Consider the following 13,531-nt stretch of genomic DNA (forward strand, 5'->3'; position numbering starts at 1 on the left):
TGGGCATTCTATCCTGTTCCATGGATCTATATTTCCGTTTTTGGGCCGGTAACATACTGTTTTGATGACTGTAGATTTATAGAATAGTCTGAAGTCAGGGAGCCTGATTCCTCCAGCTCCGTTTTTCTTTCTGAAGATTGCTTTGGCTATTTGGGGTCTTGTGTGTCTCTGTACAAATTAAAAATTTTTTGTTCTAGGTCTGTGAAAAATGCCATTGGTAATCTGCTAGGGATTGCAGTGAATCTGTCGATTGCCTTGGGGAGTATAGTCATTGTGACAGTGTTGATTCTTCCAATCCAAGAACATGTTATATCTTTCCATCTGTTTGTGTCATCATTGATTTCTTTCATTGGTGTCTTATAGTTTTCAGAATTACAGGTGTTTTGTCTTCTTAGGTAGGTTTATTTCTAGGTATTTTTTTCTTTTTGATCTGATGGTAAATGGGATTGTTTCTTTAATTTCTCTTTCTGATCTTTCATTGTTAGTGTGTAGGAATGCAAGAGATTTCTGTGTATTAAATTTTGTATCCTGCAACTTTACTGATTTCATTGACGGGCTCTAGTAGTTTTCTGGTAGCATCTTAAGGATTTTCTATGTATAGTATCATCATGTCATCTGGAAACAGTGACAGTTTTACTCCTTCTTTGCCAATTTGGATTCCTTTTATTTCTTTTTCTTCTCTGATTGCCAGGGCTAGGACTTCCAAAACTATGTTGAGTAAGAGTGGCAAGAGGGGACATCCTTGTCTTGTTCCTGATCTTAGAGGAAATGCTTTCAGCTTTTCACCATTGAGTATGATGTTAGCTGTAGGTTTGTCATATATGGTCTATATTATGTTGAGGTATGTTCCCTCTATTCCTACTTTCTATAGAGTTTTTATCATAAATCGGTGTTGAATTTTGTCAAAAGCTTTTTCTGCATCTGTTGAGATGATGATACGGTTTTTATTCAGTTTGTTGATATGGTATATCACACTGATTGATCTGCAGATACTGAAGAATCCTTACATCCCTGGGATAAATCCCACTTGATCATGGTGTATGATCCTTTTAATGTATTGTTGGATTTGGTTTGCCAGTATTTTGTTGAGTGTTTTTGCGTCTGTATTCATCAGTAATATTGGCCTGTAGTTTTCTTTTCTTGTATCTCTGTCTGGTTTTGGTATCAGGATGATGGTGGCCTCATAAAATGAGTTTGGGGGAGTGTTCCTTCCTCTGCAGTATTTTGGAATACTTTCAGAAGGAATAGGTATTAACTCTTCTCTAAATGTTTGGTAGAATTTACCTGTGAAGTCATCTGGTGTTGCAGTTTTGTTTGTTGGAAGTTTTTTTTATCACAATTTCAGTACTTGTGATTGGTCTGTTCATATTTGCAATTTCTTCCTGATTCAGTATGGGGAGATTGTATCTTTCTAAGAATTTGTCATTTCTTCCAGATTGTCCATTTTGTTGGCATATAGTTGCTTGTAGTGTCTCTTACGATCCTTTGTATTTCTGTGGTGTCCATTGTAACTTCTCCGTTTTCATTTCTAATTTTATTGATTTTTGCCCTCTCCCTTTTTTTCTTGAAGAGTCTGGCTATAGGTTTATCAATTTTGTTTATGTTTTCAGAGAACTAGCTTTTAGTTTCATTGATCTTTTCTGTTTTTTTTAGTCTCTATTTCATTTATTTCTGCTCTGATCTTTATGACTTCTTTCCGTCTACTAACTTTGGGTTTTCTTTGTTTTTCTTTCTCTAGTTGCTTTAGGTGTAAGGTTAGGTTGTTGATTTGAGAGTTGTCTTATTTCCTGAGGTAGGATTGTATTTCTGTAAACTTCTCTTAGAACTGCTTTCTCTGCATCCCATATGTTTTGGATCATGATGTTTTCATTGTCATTTGTCTCTAGGTAATTTTTGATTTCCTCTTTGATTTCTTCAGTGATCCACTGGTTGTCATGGCCAGTTTTATAAACTAAAATGTTATTACTCTCAGATCTTGATAGATGATCAACATTTTAAAACAATACGCTAGTAAATGGCTAAATATTTAAATAAGTGATGTAGAACATGAGACAACCATGTTCTAGAGTTTAAGGTTAGACGTTTTGAAATAATACAACTCTTTCAGATGTAAGGCAAAGATAATATTTATTAAGTCATAACCAAATAGGTACCTTGTTCAGTGGTGACTGAAGTAACTGGAATCATAGTTGTACATCTGGAGCATATCTGCTTCAAGCGTTTTATTTTACAAATGAGGAAACAGGTTTAGAGAGGTAAAGGGCCCCATCATGGAGAAGCTTGGACTAGAATCGTAGCTCCTAATTTAAGACCAGTGTTCTTTTCACAATGCTTTGTGTCTCTGTACTTTTCAAGTGAGGCACAGCCTGTTTTTCCTTTTTTTTTTTTTCCAGTATAAGTGAAACTAGAGATGAGCAAACCTATAGTTTTCCTGCTTATCATGCTTGGCCTTTTTATTGCAATAACTTTTGGTCAAATAAAGTTTCATCTGTGCCTACACATTTTCTTGTTTCACTTTTTATTCCAAACATTTTCTGACTAATCTTGCCCTTCTTCTCTGTAGATAATGCTGGAGCTGGCACGATTATACCTGGCACAAGATGACCCTGACGCCTGCCTGCGGCACTGTGCTCTGCTTCTCCAGAGTGACCAGGACAATGAAGCTGCCACCATGGTTAGTCCAGGAGACTTCACTGCTGTAAAGGCAGTTGTGTTTTATATTTATTCCATGGGGCAGTTTCAAATTTTAACTGATAAAAGTAATAGTAGATGAGATGCCTGGCTCATGTTGGCTTTTGGAAGAAATAACACTTTTAACATTATTAGTATATTTTACCAATAAACACCAAGACTCTCTTTATTTTATGAGAATGGTGAACTTAGGTCAGGTTTTTGCTTGCCTTTTTTGGGCCTAGTTAATTTTTCCTTATGCTTGGTCAGGAGGAGTTCATGTGGTAAAGCTCTAATTTGCTAAAGACTAACTGTTACCAGTTTGAGTTACAGAAAAAATTCTTCATGTATCATTTTAAGGTGTGTGTTTATTAAATAGAGTTTTGCTTTTCTTTCTCATTTTTACCTGGGTTGAGGTTTTTGGTAGCTTTTCAAACAGCTACATAGATGACAGTTTGTGAGGTTCATTTAATAATTTTACAAATGAGTCAGTGTAACTGAGAAGAAATATAAGACCTCTCCCTTTTAAAGCACTTGCTCATTTTAAATTCCTTTGAAATACTTAAGGTTTCAGAATGTTCTGCGTTTTCTTTTAAAATCTTCTCGTTATTTTAGCCAAGTGAGACAGAGAGTGTGCAGTTCCCTTCAAGTTTCTGTTTTTAGAATAACTACTTGAAACATATTTTATGCTAAAAATACAGTTTTTGCAAACAGAAATGTTTCACATCCTTGATTATCTTCTGTTATACTGATCTCAGTGCTAATCTGCTTAAGGTGTACTTGAACTTGACTTTTAAATGGCTCCGTTTTATAAAACTTTGCCCTCCTCATGTTTCTCATATGTGTTTTCATAGCAACCAATCTTGATAGGAATACTATGCTTTGTAAAATATATGGCAATATTTTTAGAACCAACGTTTACCTTTATAGATGATGGCAGATCTCATGTTCAGAAAACAGGACTATGAACAAGCCGTGTTTCATTTACAACAGCTTTTAGAACGAAAACCAGGTAAATATCCACTGATTATACCTTGTAATGCGATCAACTCCCTTTCTCTTCTTTTTGGCTGTTATGCTGCTCATTCCACACCTGCCCTTGAGCAGCTGAAATGGTTATAAGAAAAATGACTGGTCATTAAAGTGACTGGTCTCACTTTAAATCATGACCAGAGACCCCAGATGGGCCCTCAGATTCTGCCTGGCAATCCTACTGTACTTGTCTAATGAATTCACTCACTCCATCCCCCTTTTATACTTTCTCCTCTCCACAAACCTCTGACACCCTTTCCCCTCTTCTTGTCCTCAGCTAGAAACCTTGCCTCCTACCTCATTGAGAAAACGTGAGCACCTGGAAGAGAACGTCTCCCTCTTCCTGTCCCCAGGTCGGCCTGCTCCCCAGGTCTGCCACCCCACCTGCAACAGCTGCTCCCTGTGGGCACTGGATCCCTCCCCTCCCCTCCTGAAGGGCTTTACTTCTGCTGTTCTGTCTCTCCTGTACCATCATCTTCTTCCCAGTCAGCATATAAATATGCTGTGACACCTGCCCACTTAAAAGACATTAGTAAATAAAACCCAGCTCTTAAGTCTCCAGTTACTCTCCCCTTCCAATTACAGCTCCATTTTCCACTGTAGCAAATTTCCTCTGAAGGATTTCTGTCTGCTGTCTTCACTGTCTCCTCCACTCCTGCACTCCAGGGAGGCTGCTTCTGCAGGGTGGCCAGTGCCCTCCGTGCTGCCAGACCCAGGTCTGATTCTCAGTTCTCTGCTTTCTGGGCCTGACAGTGTACTTAGCACAGCTTACCTCCTCCTTCATGAAAGATGTCCTTGACTTGTCTTCCGGGATGCTGGGCTTACCTGGTGTTTTCCCAGCTGACCGCTCTGTTTCACTCTTCTTTGTTAGATCTGTCTTCTCTTTATGACCTTTAAATGTCAGAGTGTTCTAGACACCATTTCTCAAACGTTTTCCCCTTTAATACCTTCACTGCTCTAGGTGACTTCATCCAGGCCCCCAGCTTTACGTCCAGTGTCCAGTCCCAACTCATCTACACCACTGCCTATTTGCATTCCCACTCAGCTGCCTAGGAGGCTGTCCAGCTTAACCTGTCCAAAACACAATACTGGATCTTTTCCTTCCCTCCAGATCTACTCCTTCTCTTTTTCTCATTTCAGTAAATGGCATTACCATTTATCCATTTACTCCAGTCCCAAACCTTCTAGTTACCTTTGTCTCATCTTTCTTCTCATATACCACGTCCAGTCTGTCAGCAAATTCCTGTTAGCTCTACCTTCAAAATATGTCTAGAATCCCATCACTTTTACCACCTCTACAGCTCTACCTTCAAAATATGTCTAGAATCCCATCACTTTTACCACCTCTACTGCTGCCACCCTGGTCATTTCTCACACAGATTACTGCAGTATTCTCACAACTCACCCCTGTTTCTATGCCTTGCCTCCAAATAGTTTAGAAATGCTTTCAGCTGAAAGTAGTGGTTATCCTCCCCCCCATACTCTAGTGGCCTAAATAATTATGGCTTTTATTTTTCTCTTATGTTAAAGAAATTTAAAAGTAGATTGTGCTGGGAATGGCCCAGAGATTCCACGGTATCATCAGGAAGTCTGAGTCCTTCTGTCTTTTTCTTCTACCATCATTAGCCAAACTTCCATTTTAAGTATCACGTCCAAGATGACTGCTGTAGCTCTAGGCATTGATGTTCCTGGATGGGGAAGGTGGAGGTGGGCCAAAGGGCATACCTCCTCAGTGAGTCATCTTTTCTTTCTTTAAAAAAAAAAAAAAAAAAACCCTTTCTAGAAGCACCTCTGTAGCTGCAAAACAGAGTGGGAAATGTCATCTTCTAGCTGAACACAGTGCCACGTAGAATAAAATCAGAACTCTGATAGTGAAAAAGGAAGGGATAGTAGATATTAGGTAAGCAACAGCCCAGGCAGGTTAGTTCCTTGAGACGCTCCAGTTGCTGTTCCCTCTTCCTGGAGTATGTCCTGCTTTATTCCACTCAGAACTTTGCTCTCATGCTGCCTCTTCCTGAGGGTGCCCTTCCCCAGCCATCCTATGTCAATAACACCTCATTGCCCTCCATCCTCTTATCCTGTTCTCAGTCCTTTGTTTTATATTGCATTTGTAAAAGAAAGCAAAACAAAAATTGTAAATAATAGATCATAAGCATCAAGTGGCCAGGACCTGGGTCTTCACTGCTATGAAGATGCAGAACAGTATCTGGCTGAGTATAAATATTGGATGAATAGAAGAGTGGGAGGAGAAAAGGAAAAAAGGGAGATGGGAGAAAGGGGGAAGGGAAGGGAATATATGTTACTTATGTGTCAAAGTACTGGCTGAGAAGAGTTTGTGATCTCAGAGGAAGTCCTCAAGCTGTCGTTCAGTTCTTCCAACCCCTGTGCCTTGTCTCGGGATGATGCCATGGGCAGTCAGAGCTGCCTGGGTGGGGCAGCGTGCACACAGAGGTGGGCATGCCTCAAGGAGGGCAGCTCAGAGAACCAGATACACTCGACTTGTTCCACTTACTAATGCTGTCACTCGCTGAAGGTTTGAATTTATAGAACAGTCCCTTCTGCTTACAAATAAAACATTCCTAATTCCTAGTTAGGGCAAAGATTAGAAGGAAAAAGTCTTGTTCTTATGGTGATGTCAACACTTTAAATTTCTCATTATTTTTATCATCTTTTAAGATTGTCTCCCACCTTTGGACTTCCTCAGGTCATGTCGTTTCTCACACTGTCTGCTCCAGCTCATATTCAGATGTTATTTGAAAGACTGCTCTTAATTCCTTTAACTTCTTACCTTTTCTCCTTACTCCAAGTCTAAAATATGGGCCATCCTCCCACTTCATTTGCCCAAACCTTACTCATACTTTCTTCAGGCCTAAGTTGTCTTCCTGCCATGGGTTCTCTCTTGGTTTCTATACTCTGTTTTGTTTTTTTTTCCTTCTCTGAACTACTGTTTAAGGTAATGCACGTAATATTTTCATTCTGACTATCTCAAGCTGTTCCCGTATTGCAGCATTTCCCTCTGAGTCAGTGATCCAACCTGGTTTCTTTAAAAAACAGACCTCTTTCCTTGTGAATATGTTTAAGCCATTGGTGTCAACAGTGCCCTTGCATGTAAGATTTGAGGAAGCCCCTCATCTGTCACGTGACTTTTGTATCACCCAGGTTACTTGGCCCCAGCACTTTTTCCAAATACATAATAGTGGTGCTCTGGACTGTCTACTTAAAAACAAATATAAAGTGAATTATTTATTTATAAATTCAGTAGAACGACCTAGTACTCCAGAAATACCAAACAACATACAACCACCAGCATCAGGTATATTTCCAGGTACATAGATGGTGCAAAGTAATTGTTTACTGGTTGGATGGCTCAATGAATGACTGTGAAATACCAAGTTGTTTAAAAATACAAAGTTTTAAGTACATTTTTATTGTCTATGTGATATTTTGTATTTAATCTTGCATTCTATGCTTTATTCGTAATAGGATTTTATAAACTTATCCACTAGTCAATTTTTTCAGAATTATTCTAAAATCTGTGCATCTATACTTACTTTGTCATGTGTTATATAGGTCATCCTCAGTAGCACATCTTATACTTTAAAGCTGTGTTTGAGCTTACTTCAGAAATGTACTATCTAATTTGACTTAACCTAGCTAGTAGAAAATTCTCCATATAGATCTAATTACTGCTCTCTTGACAGATTACAAACCTTTTCTCTCAGAATCTTCAAATCATCCTGAGTTCTCCCCTTCCCTCACACTAATTGGTTAACAAGTCCTATCAGTTCTCTCTGCTGAATAACTAACTATCACATCCTGTCCATCTTCTCCTAGCTTACCACTCTAATGAAGAACTTTATTACCTCTCACCCGGACTAGTGCAGTTTCCCAGCTGATCTTCCAGCCTCTAGTCTCTTGCTGTTCCAGGCCATTGTAGGAACTATCATATTAATTCTAAAAAATCGAAAACTAGCCCTCTGCTTAAAATTCAGGATGACTTTCCAGGGTAAAGTCTAAACTACAGCATTATTTTGATAATAATACACCCCAGGATTACCCTTCCATCCATATTTCTTATCCCTCTTCCTCTACTTCAGCATCTAGCACTCTCCATGCTCTTCTCAGCCCTGTCTTTGCACATGCCACCTGCCCTTGGAATGCCTTTGTCTGCCTAACAAGACTCAAAAGTCTGATCCTCTGTGAAACCTCTTCTGCCTCCCCCAGGCAAAGTTAGGAATTCTGTGCATTGTAATTCCATAGCACTTCATGCCTAATCACATCACATTATGGTTTTTCTTGATGTTTTCTCACTGTTCATTAATAAACATGAACTAACTTTTCAGAATATAATACATTTTAGCTTTCGACACATTTCTTAAGTGCAGAAATTTGCCTTCTGTCAGATTTCATGGTTAACCAAAAGACAAGTTAATGTAATCTAACCTATCAGTGGTAATTATAACTTCAACTAATAATGAATGCATTTCAGTAATATTGTAAGGTGATAATTATTCAAGAAACTGGCCTCCCAAGGTTGACTTTAGATAATATCAGTAATATTATATATCACACACATTAGCAAAATCATACAAACAATTGGGGGCCAGAAATTTCAACCTTTACTTCCTGTCTAATCCAATTTAGCTTCTAGATTCTGTGGCTTCATTATAGGGTAGTCATCCTAGTTCTTAACAAAATATTTGGCATTATAGATATTACTATTGACGTTTATAGTTTTAAAGCTCTTTCATGCTTTTATTTGGTTTCCATGGCACTCTGAAGGTCAACATTATAATCCTGTTTTAAGAAAGTAAGTGATTCTAGACTCAGAGAATTTGAGTAATGTGCTGGAATTCGCATAAAAGACCAATATTCGAATCCTCTTTCTGAAACCATACTCTGATCGCGCTCCTCTTTTTAGTGATACCAGAAGGCAGACAGAACAACATTTTGAAACCCAAGATTATGGGTCAAGAAAGGCAAATGGTGGGGGGGAGTGATCAAGATGGTGGAGTAGTAGAATGTGAAGCTCATCTCCTCCCACGAATGCATCAAAAATACCTCTACATGTGGAATGATTCTCACTGAATATCTACTGCATGCTAGCAGAAGACCTCAGACCTCTGAAAGGGCAAGAAAATCTCCACATAACCGGGTAGGACAAAATTAAAAAGGAAGAAAAAAAGAAAGTGAGAAAGGAATTGGGGATGGGACCTGCTCCCCTGGGAGGGAGCTATGAAAGAGGAAAGGTTCCTGCACCCAGGAAAGTCCCCTGATGGAGAGATCAGCAGTTACAGAGGGGGTGCTTCTGAGCCTCAGAGGAGAATGCAGCAACCAGTTTGCAGCAGCTAGAATGGAGAGAGACCTGCACAGATTGTCAGTGCCACCACTCTGCACTCCCCAGCCTGAAACACACATCTGCTGGTGCTGGTGGGGGCTGGGTGCGGAACCTCAGGCTTCGGAGATCAGACCCGGGGAGAGGACTGGGGTGGGCTGCGTGGAAACTCCCTGAAGAGGCTGGAGTCTGGTGCAGCTGCACCCGCGGGCGTACGCACAGGAAGCCTGGGCTGCCTTAGAGGCCAGGCGCCATTGTGTAGGTGGTGTGCAAGGGGAGGGGTAGGGTCCGCCATTACAGCTTTTTTTCCTGTGTGAGCTCTCAGGTGGCAAGACACAGCCCGCATGAGCTCCAAAAGCAATTGTGAGCCACCACTGTCCCCTAGGCTTCAGGACCAACTGTGAGCCACTACCGCCCCTGTACTTGAGGAGTGGTCTCAAGCCACCAACTCCACCCTGCTGGACTCCAGGAGCAGTCGTGAGCCCCCTCTGCTGCCGTTGTGTGCTCCAGGGATGCACGTGAGCTGTCACCACTGCTGAAAACCCCACAGCCCAGGCACCAGCTGCTGCATCTGTGCACCCCCTTCAAGGGGATAATGACCAGCACATACTGAGGAAAGCGGCGACAGGCATCCATTCTAAAAACAGCCCTTGCACCAAAAATATTAAACCCACACGAGCTACGCAGGGATGCTCCCACATATAAATAGCCCTCCAAGACCACAATAGACAACTGTTTCTCCTAAACTCACAGAATAAGAGAAATATAAATAAAATGAAGAAGCAGAGGAACCACTCCCAGTTAAAAGACCAAGAGAATTCCCCTGAAAGAACAAACAATGAAGCAGATCTCTTCAGTCTAATAGACACCAGTTTCAAAAAGGAGATAATGAAAATACTGAAGGAATTAAGAAAGGCTGTCGAAAGAAATGCAGAGTATTGTAAAAAGGAACTAGAAACTATAAAGAGGAACCAAGAAAAATTAGAAAACTCATTTGTCAAGACAAAGACTGAACTAAGGCAGTGAATAGCAGAAGAAATAATGCAGAAGAATGAATAAGTGACCTGGAAGATAGAGTAATGGAAATCACCCAATCAGGACAGAAGACAGAAAGTCAAATGAAAAAAAATGAAACAATATGAGACCTATGGAATAATATAAACCATGCAAATTTATGCATAATAGGGATTCCAGGAGGGGAAGAAAGAGAATAGGGGATGGAAAATGCATTTGAAGAAATTATGGCAGAAAACTTCCCAAACCTAAAGAAGGAAACAGATAACCCAGTACAGGAAGCACAGAGGTAGAAAATCATCCACACATAAATATGACATCAAAACCAGCAATCATGAGAAGAGGAGAGTACAAACACAGGATACTGAAAATGCATTTAAAATTAAAAGACCAGCAACTTAAAACAATCTTATTTATACATAGACTGCTATATCAAAACCTCATGATAGGGACTTCCCTGTGGTGGTACAGTGATTAAGACTTTGCCTTCCAATGCAGGGGGTGCAGGTTTGATCCCTGGTCGGGGAGCTGAGATCCCAGATGCCTTGGGGCCAAAAGATCAAAATATAAAACAGAAGCAATGTTAACAAAATTCAATAAAGACTTTAAAATTGGTCCACATCAAAAAATCTTTAAAGAAAAAAAAAACACTTCATGGTAACCACATACTGAAAATCTACAATAGATACACAGAAAAGAAAAAGGAATCCAAACACAGCACTTAAAGTTAGTCATCAAATCACAAGAGAACAAAAGAGAAAGGGAAGAAAAAAAGACCTACAAAAACAAATCCAAATCAGTTAACAAAATGGTAACAGGACATATATATCGATAATTACCTTAAATGTAAATGAAAGACATAGACTGGCTGTGTACAAAAACAAGACCTGTATGTATATGCTGTCTACAAGAGACCCACTTCAGGTCTAGAGACACATACAGACTGAAAGTGAGGGGATGGAAGAAGGTATTCCATACAAATGGAAATTTAAAGAAAGCTGGAGTAGCAATACTCATATCAGACAAAATAGACTTTAAAATAAAGACTGTTACAAGAAACAGAGAAGGACATTACATAATGATCAAGGGATCAATCCAAGAAAAAGATGCAACAATTTTAAATATATATGCACCCAACATAGAAGCACTGCAATATATAAGGCAAATAGTAACAGCCATAAAAGGAGAAATTGACAGTAACACAATAATAGTGGGGGACTTTAACACCCAACTTTCATCAGTGGACAGATCATCCAGACAAAAAAATCAACAAGGAAACACAGGCCTTAAATGACACATTAGACCAGGTGAACTTATATTTATAGAGCATTACATCCAAAAGCAGCAGAATACACACTCTTCTCAAGTGCACATGGAACATTCTCCAGGACTGATCACATGCTGGGCCTCAAAGCAAGCCACGGTTAATTTAAGAAAATGGAAATCATATCAAGCATCTTTTCAACCACAATGCTATGAGATTAGAAATCAACTACAAGAAAAAACTAAAAAGCAAAAACACATGGAGCTTAAACAATATGCTACTAAAGAAGCAGTGGATCACTGAAGAAATCAAAGAGGAAATCAAGAAATACCTAGAGACAAATGTCAACAAAAGCACAGTGATCCAAAACCTATGGGACACAGAAAAAGCAGTTCTAAGAGGGAAGTCATAGCAATGCAAGCTTACCTCAGGAAACAAGAAAAAGCTCAAATAAACAACCTAACCTTACATCTAAAGCAACTAGAGAAAGAAGAGCAAACAAAACCTAAAGTTAGTAGAAGGAAAGAAATCATAAAGATCAGAGCAGAAATAAATGAAATAGAGTTGAAGAAAATAATAGAAAAGATCAATGAAACTAAAAGATGGTTCTCTGAAAGGATAAACAAAATTGATAAACCTTTAGCCAGACTCATTAAGAAAAAAAGGGAGAGGATGCAAATCAATAAAATTAGAAATGAAAAAGGAGAAATTACAACGGACACCATAGAAATACAAAGGATCATTAGAGACACTACAAGCAACTATATGCCAACAAAATGGACAACCTGGAAGAAATGATAAACTCTTAGAAAGATACAATCCCCCAATACTGAATCAGGAAGAAATTGCAAATATGAATAGACCAATCACAAGTACTGAAATTGAAGTTGTGATCAAAAAACTTCCAACAAACAAAAGTGCAGGACCAGATGGCTTCACAGGTGAATTCTATCAAGCATTTAGAGAAGACTTAACATCTATCCTTCTGAAAGTATTCCAAAATACTGCAGAGGAAGGAATGCTCCCAAACTCATTTTATGAGGCTGCCATCATCCTGATACCAAAACCAGACAAAGACACTAGAAGAAAAAGAAAACTGCAGGCCAGTATTAGTGATGAACACAGATGCAAAAACACTTAACAAAATACTAGCAAACCAAATCCAAGAATATATTAAAAGGATCATGCACTATGATCAAGTGGGATTTATCGCAGGGATGCAAACATTTTTCAGTGTCCGCAAATCAGTCAGCGTGATACACCATGTCAACAAATGAGTAAAAACCATTATCATCGTCTCAATAAATGCAGAAAAAGCTTTTGACAAAATTCAACACCGATTTATGATAAAAACTCTCCAGAAAGTGGGAATAGAGGGAACATACCTCAACATAATAAAGGCCATATATGACAGACCCACAGCTAACATCATACTCAATGGTGAAAAGCTGGAAGCATTTCCTCTAAGATCAGGAACAAGATAAGGATGTCCTCTCTTGCCACTTTTATTCAATATAGTTTTGGAAGTCCTAGCTGTGGCAATCAGAGAAGCAAATTGGAAAAGAAGTAAAACTCACTGTTTCCAGATGACATGATGCTCTACGTAGAAAATTCTAAAGATACTACAAGAAAACTACTGGAATCCATCAATGAATTCAGTTGCAGGATACAAAATTAATACACAGAAATCTCTTGAATTCCTATACACTAAAAACGAAAGATCAGAAAGAGAAATTGAAGAAACAATCCCATTTACCATCACATCAAAAATATTAAAGTAGGAATAAACCTACCTAAGAAGACAAAACACCTGTAATTCTGAAAACTATAAGACACCAATGAAAGAAATCAATGATGACACAAACAGATGGAAAGATATAACATATTCTTGGATTGGAAGGATCACAATATTATCACAATGACTATACTCCCCAAGGCAGTTGACAGATTCACTGCAATCCCTAGCAGATTACCAATGGCATCTTTCACAGAACAAAACATTTTAAATTTGTATGGAGACACAAAAGACCCCAAATAGCCAAAGTAATCTTCAGAAAGAAAAATGGAGCTGGCGGAACCAGGTTTCCTGACTTCAGACTATTCTACAAAGCTACAGTCATCAAGACAGTTTGGTACTGGCACAAAAACATATAGATCAATGGATCAGGATAGAAAGCCCAGAAATAACACCATGCACCTATGGTCAATTAATCTTA

At 39.0% G+C, this 13,531-nt stretch overlaps 1 protein-coding gene across 3 annotated transcripts in view; it reads left to right on the forward strand.

Moving 5' to 3' along the window:
* Window positions 1-13,531, forward strand: part of TTC21B (tetratricopeptide repeat domain 21B) — an 81,203-nt gene that overhangs the window by 44,740 nt on the left and 22,932 nt on the right. For all 3 annotated transcript variants that reach the window (XR_003001961.1, XM_024735977.1, XM_024735978.1), the window contains exons 20-21: window positions 2,564-2,674; window positions 3,601-3,682. Coding sequence is in view for 2 of the 3 variants with exons in the window: in XM_024735977.1 (XP_024591745.1) it covers window positions 2,564-2,674; window positions 3,601-3,682 (193 nt within the window). In the remaining variant the exon portion in view is untranslated. The remainder of the gene's footprint in view (window positions 1-2,563; window positions 2,675-3,600; window positions 3,683-13,531) is intronic.

Source organism: Neophocaena asiaeorientalis, unplaced genomic scaffold, assembly GCF_003031525.2.
Source record: "Neophocaena asiaeorientalis asiaeorientalis breed wild unplaced genomic scaffold, Neophocaena_asiaeorientalis_V1.1 scaffold72, whole genome shotgun sequence".
Lineage (NCBI taxonomy): Eukaryota > Metazoa > Chordata > Mammalia > Artiodactyla > Phocoenidae > Neophocaena > Neophocaena asiaeorientalis.